Source organism: Ananas comosus, linkage group 20 (assembly GCF_001540865.1).
Source record: "Ananas comosus cultivar F153 linkage group 20, ASM154086v1, whole genome shotgun sequence".
Classification (NCBI taxonomy): domain Eukaryota; kingdom Viridiplantae; phylum Streptophyta; class Magnoliopsida; order Poales; family Bromeliaceae; genus Ananas; species Ananas comosus.
The window spans coordinates 3527086-3550423 of record NC_033640.1 but is presented as its reverse complement, the minus strand read 5'-3'; the positions used below and the strand labels follow the sequence as shown (position 1 = coordinate 3550423).

General features: G+C 34.6%; 1 protein-coding gene across 1 annotated transcript; it reads right to left on the bottom strand.

Moving 5' to 3' along the window:
• On the bottom strand, positions 9283-17263 carry LOC109725978. Its single transcript, XM_020255392.1, has 5 exons — positions 17123-17263; positions 12539-12792; positions 11783-11994; positions 10497-10761; positions 9283-9752 (listed from the first exon to the last, which is right to left on the bottom strand). The coding sequence occupies exons 1-5, from the start codon at positions 17202-17204 to the stop codon at positions 9459-9461; spliced, it is 1107 nt and encodes a 368-aa protein (XP_020110981.1). The 5' UTR covers positions 17205-17263; the 3' UTR covers positions 9283-9458.

Sequence of the window (23338 nt, the reverse complement as noted above, 5' to 3'; positions counted from 1 at the left end):
GCTACTGTATTCAGTATATCTGCTTATTATCTTGTTTATCTCTTCCTGATCCGGTGAGTACTCCTCGCCTTTATCGGCTTGCGGTACCCACTTGGAGGGGAGACATGTTTACATGTTCTCACATTCCCCACCATTTTTTAGGTATTGCGGGCGGTGAGATTGAGACGAGACGTGAGACACGCGGATAGCTGTCGATAGAACTTCTGACCCGGTTTGTGTAGTTTAGTTACTACCTTTGTTATTTCTGTTGATATGACTTAGACATCTATATGATTCAGTATTTCATTATGTTTAATTATTCAAGATTTTAGTTGGTTTTCCGAATGAGATAAAGATTTCTGAATGTTTGTAAAAAGGAAAGGTTTTCTACCCCTCGTGGTAGCGTGTTTTCAAAAGAAAAGGTTTCCGTGTGGAAAACAGCTTTCAAAAGAGTTTTCTCGTAGTTTTCTTGACTTAGTATTTTAAAATAAGTTTCCGGGTAGGAAATGTTTTAACTGATAGTTGTGGATTTATATTCAGATCTCTGTTTATGAACCTGTGGTAAATGGTGTATGGATATTGAATGTATGATGACTTGTATATTTATTTAGTTGTGGTTGCATCCTGTTTTACATCTTGTACTTGTGCGACGCCGTGCAAATACAGGGGAGACTCTGTCCGTATGAACAGTGGAATCCCTGTATTTGTGGCGGATCTGGCATACCCTCAGGTCGGGTTTTCAAAAAAGAAAAATTTCTAGTCACTTCCGCTGTATTTTCAAACTAAAAGGGACCCCGGGGGTGGCGAAAACTAGTCCTTAGCTCATATAATATTATACATATTATACAACATTATATATATGTTGTATACATACAATATACATTCTACATATATATAGTATATGTATTTACTACATATTATTATGTTCCGGTATAATATGTATATATCATATACATATATATATTTAGTAATAGTATGTATTCATATATATATATTAATATTATGTATATATATGTATGTATATGATAGGGCTACTTTCTATTAGGAGCACAGCAAGCCCTTGTGCTCCTAAGTCTTAACCGCTCCATTCAATTTGATTGGGTGGTTAGGTGAAAAGAGAAGAGTAATTAGAAGAGAAATAGCTTTCTCAATTCTCTCTCTTTGAATTTCCTCACAAATTTCGCTCTCCCATTCACTACAACACCATCAAAAGTGGATGGCGCTTAAAACTTAGGAAGCAGCAAGGACTCCTGTGCTCCTAAGCACAGTAACCCTACTCTTATGTATACTAATAATATAATATATCATATGTATATGTATAGTATATTACTTATGACATTTACATGTACATGTACATGTACATGTACATGTACATATACATATTACTAATACATATACATATTATAGCTGTATATGTATATACATATGATACTGTATAGTAAATATACTATACAATCATGTCTATGTACATATCACATGTATATGTACATATACATATGCCACTGTACATATACAGTAATAGTACATATAACATAACATGTACAATATCATGTATATGTACATATACATGTATAACTACATATACATGTAGTATTATATGTATAATTAATGTAATATGTATATATAATACATATACATATACATATGTATATGTACATATACATATATAGTATATATATGTATATTAACATATACATATATATAGCATATACATATACATATATATGTATAATGACATAGACATATGTATAACTGTATATGTATAATAATTACATATACTACATATAACATATACATATACATAATATGTATATTACATATACATATTATATTATATGTACAATATACATATACATAGTATAATATATAATATACTAATAATATATATATATATATATATATATATAATATATATATAATATATATACATACATATAATATATATTAATTCTTATTAGATATTACAGGAATCCTTATCTCCCTACCACTTTTTAACCATCCATCAATTTTGATTGGTGTTAGGGTCAGAGAGAAAAAAATAAGGAGGAAATGTGGTCTCATTTCTCTCCAATTTCCTCTTTCTCTCTTATTCTAACCACCCATCAAAATTGATGGGTGGTTAAAGTTCTAATTTAGGAGCACAAGGGCTGCTGTAACTCTAATACACAGTAGCCCTACTCTCTTCATCTCTTTCTCTTCTCTAAATCTTATAACATACTGCATATAATATATATACTAAAATATATAGTATGTATAAGTTATTGGTATGTATATATGTATCATAACATATACATATATAACCATATACATATATACATATACATATATTATATATATTATATTCCTATATATATAATATATATAATATTATACTATATAATTAAGCTCCTACTGTAACATACCGAAACCTCAGTAATTAAATTCAAACCTTGGTCAAATTGACCAAAGTGCAAGGTTGGTACACTTCGGACAGGCCGAAGGCGTCAAATAATGCGAAAATGCATTACTGGGGATCTTCGAGAGCTTTTGGAAATCAAAATCTGCAAACTGTAGGTTTTGTGCTCTCGGGGACCGGTCCCTGGTGGGAGAGACCGGTCCCCGAACGCGTAGGCAGCAAGAAGGCTGAGAAATCGGCTAAGGCCTGAAAAACCAGCTCTCGGGAACCGATCCTCGCGAGGAGAGACCGGTCCCCAGAGACCGGTTGCCATGGGCAGAGACCGGTTGCATTGCGCGCAGCCTGCGCAGTCCGCGGGAGAAGCTCTCAGGGACCGGTCCCAGGTCGGGGAGACCTGTCCCTCACTGCGAAAAATGCCCAGTGAGGGCTGATTTGAAAAGTAGAAGTGGGAGGGCCTTGTTGTAATTGTTACAACATGATATAACCCTACACCCCTCACTCCCACAGCCATTTTCACCTCCCTAACTCACTCCCCTTCTCTCTCTCTCTTTCTAGAACCCAAGCTCCAAGGCAAGGAGAAGGTGGAGAAAAGCTAGGAGAAGGTGGATTTTGGAGGTTTGGTGGTTCTAGAAACTCTCCAACAAGAAGAAGCTTGCTAGAACTTGGACCAAGGTAAGTTTTGAGCATGTAGGGCTCTAGGGTTTGGATTTTAACCTTAGGTTTTGGAGTTTTGATCTCTTTAGAGCCTTTAGAAGAGTAATTAATGGAGCCTTGAACACCATGAAACCATGGTTTTCTTGAGGTGCTTACATGGTGAACATCTAGGGTTCACAATAGATGCCCTAGGAATGGTTCCAATAGCTTGGAAATGGTATTAGAGAGCTTCCTAGATGATTCTAAGCTATTATTTGCTTAGAGATGAGATCAATCTAGAAGAAAATTGCATAAGGCATTATTAGGGCTCAAATTTGGGGTTTTTGTCCTAGGATTTTTCGGGGGCGAATTGATCCCGTAGAAACCTAATTGGGGGTGTCCTCGACGCGTGGGACAACTTTGTTTAACGTTATGAAAAGGTTTAGATGGAGTTATTGATAAAAAGCCTAATTCGGCTTCGTTTTTCCGCATGCGAGAAAGTAAAGCTTCAAAAATTCCAAGAAATTCACCGTAGCAACCTCTCAACTTTCTAACGTGGGTGGTGCATTCCAAGGGCCTCGGAAATCTCTTTATGTCTAAAGTGTCATGTTTGAACATATATGTATATATTGAGCATGTTGCATAGTAGGGTTAGTTGTGAGCTTTTATGGCATGATTGTAAATTTAATTTCGTATGAAATATTTGTAAGAATGTGAGAATTGTAAACCCTATTTATCATGACAAGTGACAAGAACCTAGAAGGGTTAGTGAATAAAAGTGACACATGGACATAAATCTAGTGAGTGACATTGATGAGTCTCGAAAACTTAGAAAACAAGTGTGGCATGAGTCAAGAACATAACACTTAGAAAATATAAGGACTGAGATTTTTACAGTGCAACTAAACTCTCTGTTGATGATGTTTATGTGTGTAATTTAATTACATAAGTACTCGTCAAGTTTCAGGAGAAAATGAGCTAAAATAGAGAAGTTACGCGATTATTAGTTTTCACTTAAGTGAATAGTAACTCCGGTTTTCCGGAGAAGCCACGGAGTAGAGTTGGCTTTCGGCGTGTATCAGACTCCGTTCATAGCGATCCAATAGCTCGTTTTGAATGGTTCAGCTATTTTGGAACCAATGGCACTGACAGATTTTAGATCTGACGCACGGTTTTCGAGAAAATCTGAAAATACATGTTTCTTATGTAATTGTGCATCATTTTGGCCTTTTGGAGAGAGATTGNGTTAGTGAGTTTGTTGAGGACGAAACCTACGGGTTAGCCAAGAGATTGGGTAAAGAAATTGTGATCCTGCATTCATCATGAGCATTATATCGAGCATCGCATGTTATATTGTTCAGGCATATTAGTTGCATTTGTTAGTTGGTTACTTTCTTTCCTCTATTCTATTATGCCTGATTAGACCTAGTGGGATAGTCGGCGTGGTTGGTTGCCGAACCTATTGGAAACTTTGTTGTAGTTCTCACACCCCTATTTCCACAGAGCCGGGACCGAGCGAGCCGGCAGACGACCGCGGTAAGGGCATCGCGCCCTAGATAGAGACCGCCCGAGACGTTTTATTTCATAGTTGCATACTCTTTTGATATATCATCTTTTGTATTTCAATGATTATAGTTGTTAAGTGAAAGGACGTGAATGATGTAAAAAAATTTATTTAATATCAATGTTATATTTTGGAGATATGAGATGTATAAAGAAATGATGAAAGAGCTGTAATAGAACTTGATAAGTAGTATACATGTATGTGATTTAAAATTAATCATGATACTTGTTGTTGAGCCTTGGGCGGATAGGGGAGGCTCTGTCCGTTCGGCATCTGTTCGACGCTCTCGAATTGGCCAAAAGGATCGGGCTCGGGGCGTGACACCTACGCTTTTAAAAGTACCCTTGGTGCTTGTAGGTTTTCGACTATTGGATTAAAGGATGTACAGTTAGGATAATAGTGGTTTCCTAGGGTTGAGTAGGTGGTTGGTTGAATAGTATGATTTAATGGGTGGAAATGGTCAAAGGGATAGATGTAACAGCGAAAACTTACAATCACCAAATATTTTGCTTTTAAAAGCACCATAGTCGGAATCTCAGTCCGGCTCGATTGCTTTTGAAAACATTAAGGTGTTGATGTTATAACATTTTTTAACCATTGAATCAACCCTAATAATTTTTGGATCATACACAACGGTAGGACCTTCAAGTAATCAATATTATTAACTTTTGATCCAATAACTAAAAGGATAGTTTCAAAGGCTAAAATTTTTTTGGTGCTTTTAGAAGCATTCTAGCTCAGTTATATATATTTATATATATTTGAGCCATATCAAGCCGAACATGAATGAGCTGATCCTAGCTCGTGTTTAGCTCGTTAAGATTTTGGGCTAAAAAATTAAGCTCATGTTTGACTCGTTTCTTAAACAAGCTCTCAATCTCACGCTCATTTTCGACTAAACACGAGTTGACTTGGTGAATAACGAGCTAGATTTCTAGCCCTAATGGTGGTAAGATTATCGGCGCGTTTGGTTCGAATTATCCTGCTAAGATTACAGACAATCTTGTCAGGATTATTGTTTTTGATTCATACAATTTGTAATCTAGTCAATAATGTAGTATTACAAATGGTGCAAGTTACTCTGAAAATATTATCGAGCACAGGGGTGGGGAAGATGGGTACATAAATTTTATCCCCTCTCTCTTAGAGCGTGTTTGGTTCGCTTCTTTTTCACCCTGGAATCGGAATTGGAATGGGTAAATCCGTTTGTGGGTGTTTGGTACGCGGGAGTCCCATTCCAATTCCGATTCCTGAGTGGAATAGGAATCCCCCAATCACCTCTTTTTTCAATCCGGCCTAGGAGGCCGGATTGGAAGTTGAATCCGGACGGAATTGATATTTATTCGGATTAAATTTATTTTTTCAACTTTTTTAATTAAAATATGAATTAAAATTTAAAAATTAAATATATAATTTTAAATTTTAATTTGAACTTAAATTAAAAATTAAAATTTAATCAAGTATTTCGAATCTAACTTATGAATTTGAATTTAAATTAAATTTTAATTTATATAAAGTTTTATTCAAATTTTATTTCAAACTTAAATTAAATTTATGGATTCAAATTAAAATTTAAATTGTAATTTTAAGTTTGAATTTGAATAAATCAAAAATTTAGTTTCATATTTTGAATTATCCACTTAACTTCAAAGTTTATTTTTTTTTTAAAAAAAATAGATTTAAAATTTTGACATTATTTCAAAATTTTGATGTAAATTTTTAATATTTAATTTTTAATTTGAATTTAAATTAATATATTATAAATATAATGTTAGTATATTAATTTGATTACGTTTTTTATATCCACATGAACCAAACACCGACAATGGGAATAATTTATTCCGATTCCGATTCAGGTGATGAACCAAACAGAATTAGGTAATGAGTCATTCCGATTCCGATTCCAGCTTATTTTGATTCCAATTCCGATTCCGATTCCGACTTTGAACCAAACACGCCCTTACTCTCTCTCTCTTCTCTATTCCTATTCGCACGAACCCTTCCCCACTACCAATCTCGGCCAAGTGCTGGCTCCTGCTACTTCTGCTGCTGACATCGCCGCTAAGGTTGCTCTCTGCCACGTCTCTGTCGCCAACATCACCGCAAAGTCGTCGCCAACGTCACCGCCGCCACCTTCTCTGTTGTCTCTCTGCCGCCGACATCGCGGCCGCCATCCTTTCTACTTGATTTTAGGCAAGAAAAACAATATTTGATATTATACTGTTAATGTGCCTTTATGTAATGTTTGGTTAATGATATTGCTTATAAATGAGTTTCTAAATTGAAATCTATTTGTTCTTGAATGATCGTATGATTATGTAATACTAGTGTTGAACCTGCGTTTTACTACGAACAGTTTTAATAATTACAAAAAATGAGGAAAAGAACGGAATTAAAATATCGACACATATGTGTGTAAGAGAAGGCAAAAGAATAGTAGCCAAGAATGATTTGCCATGAAAAAATAAAATAGAATGACAACAAAATATGTAATTATGAACTATGCAAAACATATATTTAGCTTGAATAATTACTAATTATTTTAATATATAAGTAATTTGGATTGACAATAAAATATGTAATTATGTAATATGCAAATATATATTTAGTTTGAACAATTTACTTTTTAAATAATTCTAAAAGAAAATAATTTTAACTTTCGTTTTCAAAAAATTATAAGGACATATTACGTAGAAAATATTATAGAGAAAAGAGGTTTAGATGAGGTCTGTGAGTCGAGGTTTACGAAAGCATTGTCCTAGAAGCGAAATTGCCCCTCCACGTGCAAGGCTCCGACAATCACTCCTAGCGATACAACGACCACCTTCCACCCCGTCGGCACGTTTTCAGGATGGTGCAACACGAACCCAAGTAGCTCTCAGAAATCCAGCAAAAAATATAAAAAAATATAAAACTCAGTGTAAAGAGAGGTGAAGTTCAGTGCATGAGGGAGAGAGGAGGAAAAAGCCAACCTTATGAGTACACGTTCTCCTATATACACACCCGAATCAAGGTGGAGATTTTATCCCTTCTCGAGGTAAGGAAATGAGGAAATTTTCAAGGTTCCAACCTCATGAGTACATGTTCTCCTATATACACACGCGAATCAAGGTAAGAATTTTGTCCTTTCTGAGTACACGTTCTCCTATATATGCACGTGAATCAAGGTGAGGATTTTGTCCCTTCCAAGGTTGAATTTGGATAGATTTGGTACTTTCACGAGGTGGATTTGAAAAAATTTGGTACCTTCTCGAAGTGTAATCATAAAGTCCAGATTTGGTACTTTATCGAGGTAAGGTAATCATGAAATTCAAAATAAAAAATACTGAAAAAATGTGGAAGCCACGCGTGTATCTAAAAAACTACCAATTTAAAGGTGAGGATCTTGTCACTTCCCGAGGTTGGATTTGAAAAGATTTGGTACCTTCTCGAGGTGTAATTATGAAATCCAGATTTGAAACTTTACCGAGTTAATATAATCATGAAATTCAAAATAAAAAATACTGAAACAAGGTGGAAGCGCCACGTGTATCTAAAAAAATACCAATTTATATATTTGTATGGATGGTCTTTTTTTATTTATTCTTAAAATTAATTTTTGGTTTTATAAATTATTTTCATGTACGGTTTTTTTTATTTATATTGCTTATTAATATAATTAATTCAAGTGCAAATTATATTAACTTATAGTTTAGTACAAAAAATCAAATATGACTCCAAAGGCAATTTTAGAATAGACTATAGTTTACTATCAGGATTACTAAATTTTATAAACTGAACCAAACATAGTAATTCAATATACATTGTAATCCAACATTATATTACTTTATTAAACCAAATGCGGTAATTCAATATTACTAGTAATTTGATTTAGAAATCTTAGATATCTAGTTATGTCGAGATAATCTGTAATGCTACATAACTCGAACCAAACGTGCCCTCAATATAAAAAAGAAAAAAATTATTTAAAAAGCAATTAAGGAGGTAAGTTTACATCTTATTGAAAGTTACTCTCTCTAATTGCTGTAGTTAGAACTGCAGCAAATTTGGGCACAATTCCATCTGCTATCCGATTGCAGCAGTTGGGTTCAAAAGCATCGAGCCAAATGTTGGATTTGAATTTGCATGCCGTTATAATTGTAGTGTGGTTGCAACTATATACAACCAAACAACCTCTTAAAACATACATATATACATATATAGCACCTATGAATTTCAATTGTGACTCGGCCTTATCGGGCCTCCCGCCACTTTTTAACATGACTTGGCCCAATCCGGTTTCCCTACATTTCAAACATGACTCGGCACAACCTGACCTTCCACTACAAATCAGAATGTTAGCCTCTTTAAGCCAACAAATCGGACAACGGTTAAATTGAAACATTGTAAAAAGATCGAGTAAAATACTCTTGGAAGTTTGAGGTAAAGTTGACTATAGTTTAGAGACTAGTATTGCAATTTACCCCACAATGTTACTATCCTGCTTTAATATGCTATAGTTCTATGCTACTGATTCAGTTTTATGACACAAATTGAATAAAAAAAAACTAAAGGGATCTAATCAATCTACCACAACCCAAACAGAATCATCACATTGTGAAATTACTAACAGGAACTTGTTTTCCTGAAAACCATGATGATCCATTGTGCCCTGTAAAACTCACATAAGAAAGGTTCAACATTAAACACATTCGATCTGAAAGAGTGATGATTTCAAAACCCAAAAAAAAAAGGGAGAAATTCAAAAGGACATTATTAGTCAATTTATGAACATTCACCTATTATTTAAGCAAATTTATGAACATTCACCTATTATTTAAGCATGAAGCTAAAAAAATATAAAAAAAGCTAATAAGAAAGATAAAAGAGGGAAACAAAGTATACTACTTAATCTTTGGTCAGAAGTTCCTTCACAATAACATCAGCCATTCCATCTGCCGCAGGGAACATGTGGCCGGCCGTCGGGAGTTCGTGGTAATGGACCCACGGTAGCTTCTCACAAATGTAACGCGATAAGCTAACCGGCACGATCAAATCCCGCGCACCGTGCCATAGATGGATCGAGCCCTCATTGTTCGGAAACGGGTTGGTTAGGTTCATTGGGCTGAAGTCCCAGCTCCCAAAGCCCACCATCATGTCACGGTGAAGCGATTCAAATTCTCCTTGTTGCCTTATTTGTGCCTGGAAAGAATGCACAAAGGAAAAAAAGAAAAAAAAGAAAAAAAGATCATGGTTATATGTTTTTGAGTACCCCAATCACACATAGGGCCAAAAGTGGTTACTTAAAATGGATCGTATCGAGTGGCGAGATAGCATATAGAAATAGTTTAATGAATGCAACTAACTGTATGCCCTTCTGACAGAATCTTTTCCTAGGTCAGTTCTAGTAAGAAACCAGAAGCTAAAACTATTTGGATTTAACCATATTTGTTTGATATTACCTGAGGAAACTTTCATGGTTAGGAATCTGTTTAAATCAGTAATATAAATCTTGGAACTGTAGTCGTTTCTCTCCCAAACAGAACTATTTCAGCAAAATCAACATAATGCATGCACATTGACAGATGTTTCTCAAGGAACAAAGATCATTGCACGCTAAAAATGAACTCGATGAAGGGGAACGAGAATGTGAACGCTGGGTAAAGCATGAACCAAGTTAATTTTCTTAAATTTTTTTACGTCTCATTCTTCTGATTTGTGATTCTAAATCATACATGTGAAAGATAGGAGCCTAAAGTGTTATCTTCCGTAAAGCACGGAGAGCTTCTATAGTAATATAAAATAAAGATAATGTATTCATGGCTTTAAGCCTAAAAGAATTGAATTACTATCTTCTCACCAGTGCTTTTTGCCTAGATATTTATCCATTAAATTCGGAACTGACAAAAAGAAAATAACATGGAGTAAAAGATTACAACACCGTACCATATAAGGGCCTCTAGCAGCTAACTTGGGTAAAATCTTCTTATCTTCGTCAGAGAAGATATCGAATCGAACAGCTATAACACTCGAACCAGGGAACCACTTTCGGGTATTCCACCAATAAGTCAACCAAGGGGCGTAGTGAGCAACTCCAACTGCCCATTTATCTTGTGGAAGTTGCTGATTATAAGCTTCCTTAGATAAATTGGAAGGAAAACCATCCCACCAATAGTTAGCAACAGGAGCTAGTAATGCAGCACCAGCAAGCCTGTAAAAGTAAAAAAAAAAAAAAAAATTCTCCCCATCTCTTTAATATAAATAGNAAAAAAAAAAAAAGACAAAAAAAATAGAAGTACTCGATCGGACCAAAAGGAAAGCAGATAGAAGTGCATTCACATCCGTCATGTAGGGATTTTAGGATACATACTGGTCTGGATACAGATGCTTGCATACATAACCTTCAGATTTAAGGTTGGCATCTATACCCTGTCAACGCAGGCTATATTTGCATATATACCCCTCAAAAGCTGTGACGTGCACGTATAACCTCTGAAATACTCCATATTTGCATGTATTTGCCATAGCTTGAGAGCTTTTACACAAAGTATCTTAGTTCTAGGGTGAAACTCTGGCAACCAATCTGGGTTTTGCTCAAGTCTCGAATATACTCAAGGACATATTCAAAGAAATTCTGACCATTGGTCAGCTCCTCTAAGTGTTCCAGTGAGCAGAGCTACTCTCGGGAGCCATAGAGAGTCAAGTGAAACCCAATCAACGAAATAATTTGATTTATAGATGGCATTGTTATCCAAACTTTTTTAGTTCACCCCAACATTGCCCACTTGTCGGACTTATTTGATGGCCCCTTTTCATTACGTGAAATGCAAGGTTTTCAAGTGCAAAGCTCTCAGGAAAAGAAAACTCGGTCTATTATTAAGGGTAAGAGTGTAACTCTTAACTTTGGAGGTTATACATTTAAATAAGGGATATTTCTGAGGTTATCGGCACAAATCACAACATTTTGAGCAGTATACAAGCAGATACACATTTTGAGAGGTATAAATGCAAAAATCCTATAAAATACATCTTTCTTAAAACAGATTCATAACAATCTAGTCAGACAAGAAAAGGAAAGAGAATGCCATTTAGATCCGTAGAGGTTAGAAACTGTCCTAAGTTCTAACTGAAGACTTCTTATAATGTACAAACTGAAATTAGGATTCACAGAATAAATATATGGTGCAAGAGAGAGACTATTACTGAAGGCGGAAAGATTGATGCAGACATACCTATGAGGAATGTACTTCAGACAGCTCCAAACAATTTCTCCTCCCATAGAAAATCCAACAACATAGAACTTGGGTCCTAGTCCCAATTGATCAGCAAGTTCTTCAATATCAAAAGCAATGCTCTTGGCTGACTTCTTCGGGTGAGGATCACTCTCCCCATACCCAGGTCTATCAAAGGAGAGATAGTAGATCCCGAACTCTTCAAGCACTTGCTGAAATTATAATGTGATTTCATATTAACTTACGTAAAATATAGAGTCAGAACTTGAGGAACGAAAGAACTATTGCCTGCATGAGGTGCCCCACTTCAGCCGATGCACTACCCAACGGTCCGCCCTCCATTGCATCTCATACTTTTTATCCAACAACTTAGAAAAAAAAAAAATGTAACGGCAGCATCTAGCTCATTATTATGTTACTCAATGAAATTTTCTGTGACATTTTTTATCAAAACCATTAAGTTATGCAGGTTCTGACGGAGACGATTCGAGACCCAAAATAATGAAAGGTTAGCGACTGAATTAAAAGTTTCAAAGTTGAGGCATCCATTTCGAAATACACTATAGTTTAGGCAGTGTGCGAACATTTTCACTGCCTAAAAGAAAAATTAAGAAAAGGCCGTAATACATTAGACGGTTGGGATCGCAGTATGAGAAGGGACAAAGGGCGGATCACTAGGCAGTGCACGAGATGACATTGCGCACCAAGTGCAGGCAATAATTTCTCCAAGAAAAGAGAGGGGGAGCAATTCAACACCGAGGAAATTTGCATTGCATCATATCTGCAAGAGTCGAAGCCATGAATAAAAATAATCTTATGTTTTGCTTGTTCCTTTGGCACACCAGATTCCAAGTAAGCCAAATGCCTTCCGTCCTTGAGCTTGATTCTCGTTGATGCAATAGGAGGGCCATTTGGTGATCCACAGATCCTTGGTGGTGGTGGCTGAATTGCTTGATAGGTTAATGCTGCTGAGGCCACCAATAGAACCAATGAAAGCTTTTTAAACGTCCCTGAAAAATAAAAGGGAAAAAAGAAAATCAAAATCTTGAAGGACAAGATTGATTAAAGTATTGCCAAACAACGTTACAAGATCCTTCTCATCAGTTGCTGTTTTTATCGTTCCGTTTTCATTTGTTAAAAGAAGCAGTCAGGCATTTCTAAATTCAACAACTTCTAAATTCTAAATTCTAAATTCATCATATTTTCTCCTCTGTTTACTGCTGCTGCACAGAATCTCATGCAGTCACTGCTATAACTTTAATCTGATAAGATCATTAACACATATTGTCTGATCAAAAGCTGCACAAAGAAACTATTTTTTGCACTCCGTAAACTGCAATCCAGCTTCCTCATAGTAATTCCGAGTGATTATTCTTGATGTTAACCTACATAACCTGCACATATGCACACATGTACATGGGTGTTTATTTGTATCATATAATTTTGTACCATATGCTCTATATCATATAAATTGAAGTTTCCTAGGCTTTTCGGTTGCTTAGGGTTTTATGATATTAATCTTAACACATGACATCCTTATATAATCACAAACTCTGCCGCTTAAAATAATTGAAATGTGTCATGATAGAATTGACAGTTTGACATCATTGTTTCATAATCTTTGAAGTGCGATTTCATTGCTCGCACTAAAGTTTTGCTTAGACACCAATTTTGATGTAGCCCTGCTAAAAAAGAGGTCCTAACCAATGTATAGTGGGGTCAATACAGGAGCGAACATAATTATTCAGATCTGACTCTAAATGTTAAAATCTAGCAGGGAAAAAAGGGAATTTTAATCAAATCCAACATGGATCAACTCTGCAAAAATAAATGGATAAACAGCTGGATTATTTCACAGCAGCTTTTCCTTCTGAACATTCAAAGATGGGAGGAAAAAAGAGGGAGAAGAATGATAAAGAAGAAATAAATAACCAAATAAATTTCTAAACCATTTCAAAACAACATCCCTATTTATTTTTCTACAGCCCAAAAATAGCCCAAAAATAGCAACAATCGAGCCTTACTAGTTCTTTTTTATAATTTCTCTATTACGTTTTCTGAGTTCCACGAGGTGCAAACCTAAATGGTTCTAGTATATTGGAAGTAAAACAAGGTACAGGAGTGGTGCACTTTGGGCCCATGATATAGGCCACACAACGAAAAGCATGGAGATAATTACGGATTATTTTATTGTTCTCTCTATGAAAAGATTACAAAGACTACAAAATTGCTATTAACTACAGTCCAACAACAATAATAATGACAGGGGCAGTAATAATTGCGAGATCAAGAATTCTTATATTCCTTTTCACTGGTCGCTTTACAAGAAATAAAGGGCGTGTTTTGTTTGTCCTTTTTTATCCTAAAATTAGAATCGGAATGGACGAATCCGTTTGTCCGTATTTGATATGCGGAATTTTCATTTCGATTCCGATTTCCGGGTGAATGGGAATCCCCCAATTACCCCCTTTTCTAATCTGGACTAAAAGGCCGGATTGAAAATTGAATCCGGGCGGAATGGATTTGTTCAGATTAAATTTAACTTTTTTAAGTTTATTTTTTAATTAAAATATAAGTTTAAGTTTAAAAATTATATTTATAAATGTTAATTTTAATTTGAATTTAAATTTAAATTTAAATTTAATTTAAAATCTAAAGTTTTATTCAAATTTTATTTAAAGTTTAAATTAAATTTATAGATTCACATTAAAATTTAAATTATAATTTTAAGTTTGAATTTGAACAAATCGAAATTTAGTTTTATATTTTGAATTATTTGTTCAATTTCAAATTTTAATTTTTTTAAAAAATTATATTTAAAATTTTGACATCATTTTAAAATTTTGATGCAAATTTTTAATATTTAATTTTCAGTTTGAATTTGAACTAATAGATTATAAAGATAAAATTAACATATTAATTTGATTACGTTTCTAATATCTATCTAGACCAAACACCGACAATAGGAATGGTTGATTCCGATTTTGATTCAGATGGCGAATCAAACAAAAAGAGACAATGAATCATTTCGATTCCGATTCCAACTTATTCTCATTCCGATTCCGATACCGATTCCGACTTCGAACCAAACACACCCCAAAAATATATTCTCAATACAATTGGTAGTCAATAAGATGACAACCACAGCATAATTACTCTAAGAATTGACAGAATTAACTATGAATGACACCCGATCATTCATCTCATGGATCCAAATTTCAAGCTGCATAAGTTTCAAACTTTTGAAATTCATCAATTTTCATCAAAGAATGCTAGTAGAACTTGACTCCCTTAGTGTTTTAAGTTCCTTATAAAATTCCAAGAAAAACACTTTGTATTTTGTTTCTATTGTTTTCCTAAAATTCCAGGAAAAACACTTTGTATTTTGTTTCTATTGTTTTCCTAAGGCAAGTTCACCGCCAACTCATGTTAGAACAAGCAGGCTTAAAATTTTGTCCATCATCAATAAAATGAATTCTACCTGCAAAACCTCAAGCCTACCTTTGGCACCGAGGAATGGATTGGATGAGCAAAAGGGAGAGAGGTATTGTAGAAGAGGGAGGGTTTAACGACTCGGAGGTGTCAGTGACCATGATGAGTACGGGGTGGATCTGGTGGTATATACAACTAAACTTTTCTAAAACCCGCTCCTGTCCAATTCCAACATCTCAGGTAGTATTCAATAATCCCATCTCGACAGGATTAATTAATATGACCGGATTCAATCATCCCAAACTCACAAGCCACAATACCTTCTCCCCTCCCCTATTATTGCTGTATCCTATCCTATTCAATAGGACCCTAGGTACCAAAAAAAGGGCACTAAAGAATGGAGAAAGGGCATCTACATCTAAATCCACAAAAAGAAAAAAAAAAAAAAGAAAAAAAGAAAAAGGAAAAAGAGAAAGAGCAAGAAGCTAAAAGGGAAGGAGCTACAGGAGCAGAAAAGCAGGACTAAACAAGAAATTGAAATTAAGAGGGTGTAAGGAGAGCATGTGTTAAGTATTCTTTTATTAGGGAGTTCCCAAAAAAAGTGGCCAACATCTGTGGACCCTCAGCGGAGTTTGCAACTGCAGTGGTCAGAGAATCAATCCCAATAATTCACTCATTCTCTCCCACGATTGTCACGTGACAAAAAAAAGGAAAAAATAAAAAAAAAAAAGAAAAATTCATGGCAGATTACTAAGTCCAAATTTATCAGCAAATTCTTAAAATAAAATCAAAATTTTTTAGTCAACTCTACAATCGAAACAGTTTGTCAAAGTAATTATAATCACGCATCAACCATTTCTAGTACTTGATAAAAAAAAAAACCAAAAAAAAAAGAGGAAAGTCAAACACTACATAGCAGATTTAAAAAATAATAATTATAATTAATAATTATAATAGGTCATTCATCAGGCACTAGCACGTTATTGTATCTGAACTGAACATGCTACATATAATAAATAAATTACTTTAGCTCTTCGGGGAGTTAAAAAACCTCGCCAAGTCGGAAGAAGACCAATCGTTGAACCTATAAATAGACTTTCATAAAGAAATATATATATTTTTTTTTACTGTAAACACGGGGTGAAAGTAACACAAACCGTGATCCAAATCACCTAAATCTAATTTAACAAAAAAAAACACACAACAAAAAAAAAAAAACTATCTAAATCAAACTATATGCAGATGATAAAGTGCTACAACACACGCAAAATATAAAAAAAAAGAACAAATAATCATTCAGGTGCCCACAGCCTGGGGAAAAAGGATCCCACAAATTTTCTCAATCCACTGTTTGGTCTTCAACCGTCAAATACGCTCTAAACTCTGGACGGATCATCTACATGACGAATTTTAGACATTAATAAATGTTGCTAACATTAATTACTATCCAAAATCCAACGAAGAAAAAGGGGAACAAAATAAAAGTATATTTAAAAAAAACACACATCGAATGGAAACTACCTATCATATCAGGTAAAAATCATCTACATCGATCAAACCAAACCCAAAAAAAAAGTTACAAAAAAAAAAACTTAGAAAAATCAAACGCCCTTGAGACCTCCGTCCAAAGCAAATCCGACGCGAAGATTTCGAACTCATCAAAAAAAAAAAAGGGAAAAGAAAAATCGAAAAAAGTCAAATCGAACAGGAGCACTTCTTCACGAAACGACGAGATCACGACGATCGCTTTCAAATCACTCCGCATCGCATCAAACGAGGAAACAACGAAACGAACAAACAAACACATCACAAATGGACATGGATCGAATCGAATCGATCGGATGTATCATGCCCTCAACACCTATCAACACCCCACAGAGAGAGAGAGAGAGAGAGAGAGAGAGTTACCGGAGGAAGAAGAGGAGGGCGTGTGCTTGCGCGTGTGAGCCCTAGCGGAGGCCGCCGAAACCTTCTTCGTCGCCACCGTCATTGCTACGCTTCTGGATGAAGAGAGAGAGAGAGAGAGAGAGAGAGAGATGGAAACAAATGCCCGCGAGGCGAGCTTACAGAGAGGATGCACGACTCCTTATTCCATGGAAACTAACTCTTATATAAAAACGATGGTGAAATGCATTGATAGTCCCTCAAGTATCTCAATATCACGACTCCGTCCCTGTGAATGTTTCCGTCACACATTTTTGATAACCAAGTGTACAGATATTTTTAAGTAAAAATATAAGCCAATAAAACTTTTCTTCTCCCTAAAATTATACTTTTATCTATTCTAAAAATTGTAAATCATTTATTGTATTATATAAAATATTAATTCTCTAAGTTCAAGCTCAGTAGACATACACTATTTCTAAAAACGATAAAAGATTCATCGTTTTTATGAAAATCTTCAAACGGAGTACTGTATGATATACATCCTATTTTTACGGTGAAATAAATTTTACTAGTCACATTGATATAACTAGTGAAAAAAATTCCCAACTTAGATGGGTTAGAGTGTATGACTTGTATTGCTCATACTTTTAATATTTTGAATAAAACGGTAAATTATTTGTCTTACCTGTGTGGCATAATTAGGCCTAATATTTAAAAAATTGTTTATAAAATTATAATATTTTTAAAATCTCTTCTATTACTATATATAAAAGTAGAACCCTTAATGAATCCTATGTGAGAAGCTGACACGTGGCTTTCTATATGCTTGCATGTCACGTGTCAAGCTCAAATATGGATATTTGGTTACGAATTATTTAAAATTATTGGTTTAATTAATTATTTAAAATTATTGGTTGCGAAATACGCAATAATCTATTGCGAATTATTTTTTCGCAGTGGAAATAATCTGTTGCAAACTCAAATTTCGTATTGACAGATAATTAATTATTTAAAATTATTGGTTGCGAAATAAGCAATGATCTGTTGCGAATTATTTGAAATGGTTAGCTGCGAAAAAAGGGTCAAACTCAAATTTCGTATTGCCAGATAATTGATTATTTAAAATTATTGCTTCCGAAATCAATAATCTAACGGTCAAATACTTGGTAATGTCGCTGATGACAAATATTTAGTAGGTAAGAATTATTACATGCATCAAATATTTAATTTTTAAAATTTAATTTTTAATATGTGTATCTATTATATTGATTCTTATATTTTATTATTATATTATCTCAGATGTCATTGGGAAGCTTTCTGGAATTAGTAGAATGGAAGAAAACTGCAAGGACGGTAAAGAAACAAAAAAATATTACGATACTATTTGAGGACGACAAGTATGTGTATTTGAGGACGGTAAAGAAAATCTAGTTATGAACAAAAAGAGTTTATTTAAGTCTTTTAACTGTAATAATAATATTTCAGTTGTTTTATATTAATTGTATTCAAAAAAAAGGGAAAAAAAAAAAGGAGAAAACATTACTCAGTGATGTATCAGAGCTAAGCACTTATTGAAGAATTTTGAGTCAATAGTTTAAGCCGGTTAAATACCTATTTGGTTTGACTGTAACTTACAAATTGATTTTCAAAATTCTTTTTTAATAAGAATAATAATTTATTTGAGAGGAACGATCTTTCCTGTGATTGTACACAGAAAACGAAAAGTTCACTTGAGTGGGGCCCACGCCACGGGAAAGAGAACTTTCGATGTTTTGAATTTATATTTTAAATTTTTTAGTCATTTAATTAATATTATTACTGCAGAGGAGGATTACTAAATTTTAATAAGAGAATCATCAAGGATTATTATCATTCTAACTTCATAATTCTTGATTCAAAAATCAAAACATCGAAAGTATTAATTTCTTTATATTTTTCGAATCATAGAATAATAACATTACAATAATACTAGACATCTAACAAATATAATATATAAAAAATAATATAATACCACCGTAATAATGAAACCGTTAACTAGTATTACCTTTTATTTAACATGGAATTAGAATATAATAATTAATAACCAATATATATGTTGGTTTGATAAGTACAAATTTGTATTAATTAATTTTTAAAATAATTATTAAACAATTATATCATATTGTATTTTACTGTATGATTTGGTTATTTTAGACGGTTCTCTGCCCCTGAATTTATTTATTATTAAACTAATATTAATATTGTGATATTACTGGATATTGGGCTAGAGCATATATTTTTTTTTAATAATAGGCAAAATTTTATTATTAGAACCTGATAGCTATTTTATTATGATTAAAATTCTCAACATACGTTTGCATGTTTCACGCATTGACTTAATGCAGCGAGAAGTCAGAAATTAAGATTCGAGGGGGTCAAGATATAGATTTGATAGGAAAAAAATTCGAACTTGGATAGTAAAAAAAAAATTTGTTGGATTCACTGACTAGTTATTACTAGCAACAATAACAATAATATGCTAAAAAAGAAACAAGACTCTAAGAGTTGACGGAAAAGGGTCAAGAAATTCGAAAAGAAATTAAAACACAAATTTTATTAAAAAAATTAATTTGACCCCCTAAAATTAAAATTTATAATATTTTAATTTTTATTATAAATGACTTTTTTGTAATTTTAAAACATTTAGGAGAGACCATGGCAACTGTGGGCACCACAATGGCTCGGCCCCTGACTTAATGGGTGGTGATCTCACTCACACTTCTAACAAGAGATTCTTGGATCATAAATTATCCCATCAAATTAAAAACAGAAAATAAAAAAGGGAAATAGCTTTTCTAATTTGTTTTCCTGTAAACCGGAAAAAAAAATCTACTAAGCATCAGTCACATCATATTATCTATCAATAATTAATTATATTTTTTATTTTGAGTAAAAAGTACAATAGGAATATATTTTTAATAATCATAATAAAACGGGTGAACCAAGCAAAACAATTTGATTGGTTGTTTACGCCACATTGGTAACATAACGAATGCATTCTTGATTTTTTTGGTAAACCAGATAGTTAAGTATGATTGAAAATTAGTTTTTAACTTTTTGCTAACCAAACACCACAAAATATAATATTACTTTTTCATCGGAAATTATTTCCCACTAAAAATAAATTTTCACACTTTTACGTGGAATCAAACACCCCGTGTATAACGGTAAAGTTATTAGCATTTGTTGGCCGAATTGTTATTCTAATTATCCAAATTTTCTTTTTCAGATGACTATTTTATCACTCACTAATTTTATTTTAACTTCATATAGGATTAAGATGTCATTTCTAGAGGCAGAATTATATCTTCTCAGGTCACAACTAATTTTTATGCCATTTTTCGATAATGCAATATCCGGATCAGCAATCGCCACAATTCAATATGATTTACTCGTTAATTTTTCACAAATCAAATTGCGTGATTTTTCGATACCATTTATCTATTAATCAGGTGGTCTGAAAGTCAACAAACTTCAATGAAAATTTGATTTATATATAGAAAGTTCACAAGTTATAAACCATATTTAATGGTGACAATTATTGATATGAATACCTAATTGTTCAAAATAACGTGAAAATATTGAGAGCACTCATACTTCAATAATTATTGATTCTAGCTCAATTCCAGTACAAAAGTTTGCGAACTAGATTATTGAATTTATAAATGCACCCCAAAGTATAGTTGATTGATTTATTATGTAATTGGGCAAATAGCAATCTTTTTAGAGCTCTTTTGTTATGGAGGATCATCGATTATTATTTGACAAAACGAAGTAGGAATAAAATTAGCATATACATTTATGCTTCTACTTTAGTACTTTACGTTCTCCAATGGGACTAGAAAGTGGCCAAAATAGAATTGGGATAAAATTGTATATGAATATGTTTATTCTTTTTTGGTGGAATTACAAAAAATATATCGTAGTCGACTCATTGCGATGTTTGAAAAATACTACACGGAAATAAATAGGTCATTTTTCTAACAAAACTGTTGAGTTCTATCTAAAAGTAGAGATTTATTACTTATTTGCAGTAAAGATTGACCAAAAAAATAATTTAGTGGCATTTTTGAAAAAAAAAGTACGGTGTAGAAAATAAAAATATGACTTTAATTAGTACAATGTAATTAAGCCTTTGAAGATTGATGTTTGGCCTCTTTGTTGGAGTGATTTTACATGGTATCAAATGTAGAAAACTCCTAAGCGACGTTAACCAAACAGCATATTTAAAATTCTGGGTTCATTTCTATTGTTGATGGTGATACGAGAGCAAAGCCACTATTAAAAAAAGAATTTTTTTTTTATTTTTTTTTCTATGCATATATAATGTAGGCTAATTTGTCTAAAAAATTCACTAATTTTGAGATTTTGTAAAAATAGGCTGTCTTTTTTAATTTTATAGATTCGGACTGAATTTTAAAAAACTAACCAAATTATCCTTATTCCTTATTCTCTCTTCCTTTTTTTTTTCTCTAGGTTTTTTCTTTTTTCTCTTTTTTTTTCTCTGAACCTCCTCTACCGCCTCCAGGCCCTTCACGATGGTAACGAGGGTAGCGCCGCGTCCTTTTCCTCTGTCTTCATCGGTGCCGGTATTGATGCCGACGCCGAAGTTGGAGGACTCAGAGCGAGCGCGGCTGAGAGCGGAGCAGACAAAAGCAATGAGGTCGTAGCCAAGGCAGTACTCGTTGTCGCTCCTGAGGGTGAAGACGAAGACGCGCCTGCGCTTTTCTAAGGAGCGCTACAGACAAGGGCGGTGGTTGCAGTAGAGGGAGAGGGAGAGATTGCGATAGCGAAAAAAAATACAGAGAGTAGGAAAAAAAAGAAGAAGAATAAAGAATAAAAATCTAAAAGAAATATTATTTCTATAAAAAAGTAAAGAAACAGAGAAAAGAAGAAAAAGATGAAGTTGCACTGTCAAGATGAAATTGCACTATTTCATAGTAATGTTGCACTGTTGTAAACAAAAAATTATATTCTTTGAGACAAAAATTATACTCCTTTAGATGAAGTTATACTTTTTAGATGAAAGTTGTACTCTTCAGGTGAAAGTTATACTATTTTCCCTCTCCTCCTTCCCTCTCGCTTCCTCATGCTTCTTATGGGCCCATCTCCTCTTCGCTCTCCACCTCCACCGCAACAGATTGGCCACCCACCAAACCCACTTATGGGAATATGCCGTCCCCGCCACCACCAATAACAATGAAGAGGAAGCGCTTCGCGAAACTGAGAAGCTCGCCGGCAAAGGAGGGGGCATGTGGCCCACGGCTCCACCCGGGGATGGCGACGAGCGTGGTGGAGACAGAGGAGAGCATGATGATGCCGGAGAAGAGGGCGGGCCGAAGCGGACACCTCAGTCTTCTCGCCGGCACTCTTCTCCAGTGTCGCCGTGCTCTCCTACGTCTCCACCTCATGCGTCGTCGTCCCCGAGTAGGCGCAGTGGGCCGTGTCTCCCTTTCCTTGCCGATGAGCTTCTCAGTGCACCCGAGGATGGCGACGAGCATGGTGGAGACAGAGAAGAGCATGACGATGTCGGAGAAGAGGGCGGGCCGAAGCGGAGACCTCACCCTCCTCGCCTGCTCTCTTCTCCAATGTCGTTGCGCTCTCCTTCGTCTCCACCTCGTGTGTTGCTGTCCTCGAGTGGGCGCAATGGGCCGTGTCTCCCTTTCCTTGCCGACGAGCTTCTCGGCGCCGAGAAACACGTCCTTTTCGTCGTTGGCGGCGGAGGTGGCAATGGCAGGTTCTCAGAGGTGGGTTTGATGGGTGGCGGATCTGCTGTGGTGGAGGTGGAGGTGGAGGACGAAAATGAGATAAGCGCAGAAGAAGCACGAGGAAGCGAAAAGGAAGGAGGAGGAAGAAAAATAGTATAACTTTCACTTAAAGAGTGCAATTTTCATCTCAAAGAGTATAGTTTTTGTCTCAAAGAGTTTAATTTTTATCTAAAATAGTGCAACGCTCTTCTGAAACAGTGCAACTTCATCTTTTTCTTTTTTCCTCTAATTCTCGTCTTTTTTGTAGAATTTTTTTATTTTTTTATTCTTTATTATTTCTTTTTTTTCTATCATTTGCATCTTTTTTTTACTATTGCGAACTCTCCTTAGCCCTCTACCGCAGCCACTGCCCTTGCCGAAAGCGCTTCTTGGAGAATACAGGCACGTCTTCATCCTCACCCTCATGGGTGACAACGAGCACTGCCTTGTC

Bases quoted from the DNA above. Each gene is read 5' to 3' on its own strand.
- LOC109725978 (XM_020255392.1), bottom strand. From the start codon at position 17,204: ATGACGGTGGCGACGAAGAAGGTTTCGGCGGCCTCCGCTAGGGCTCAC. The intron at 12,793-17,122 runs GTAACTCTCTCT...TTTATTTTTCAG, and splicing joins GCCCTCCTCTTCTTCCTCCG to GGACGTTTAAAAAGCTTTCA. The intron at 11,995-12,538 runs GTGTTGAATTGC...TTATAATTTCAG, and splicing joins ATGCAATGCAAATTTCCTCG to CAAGTGCTTGAAGAGTTCGG.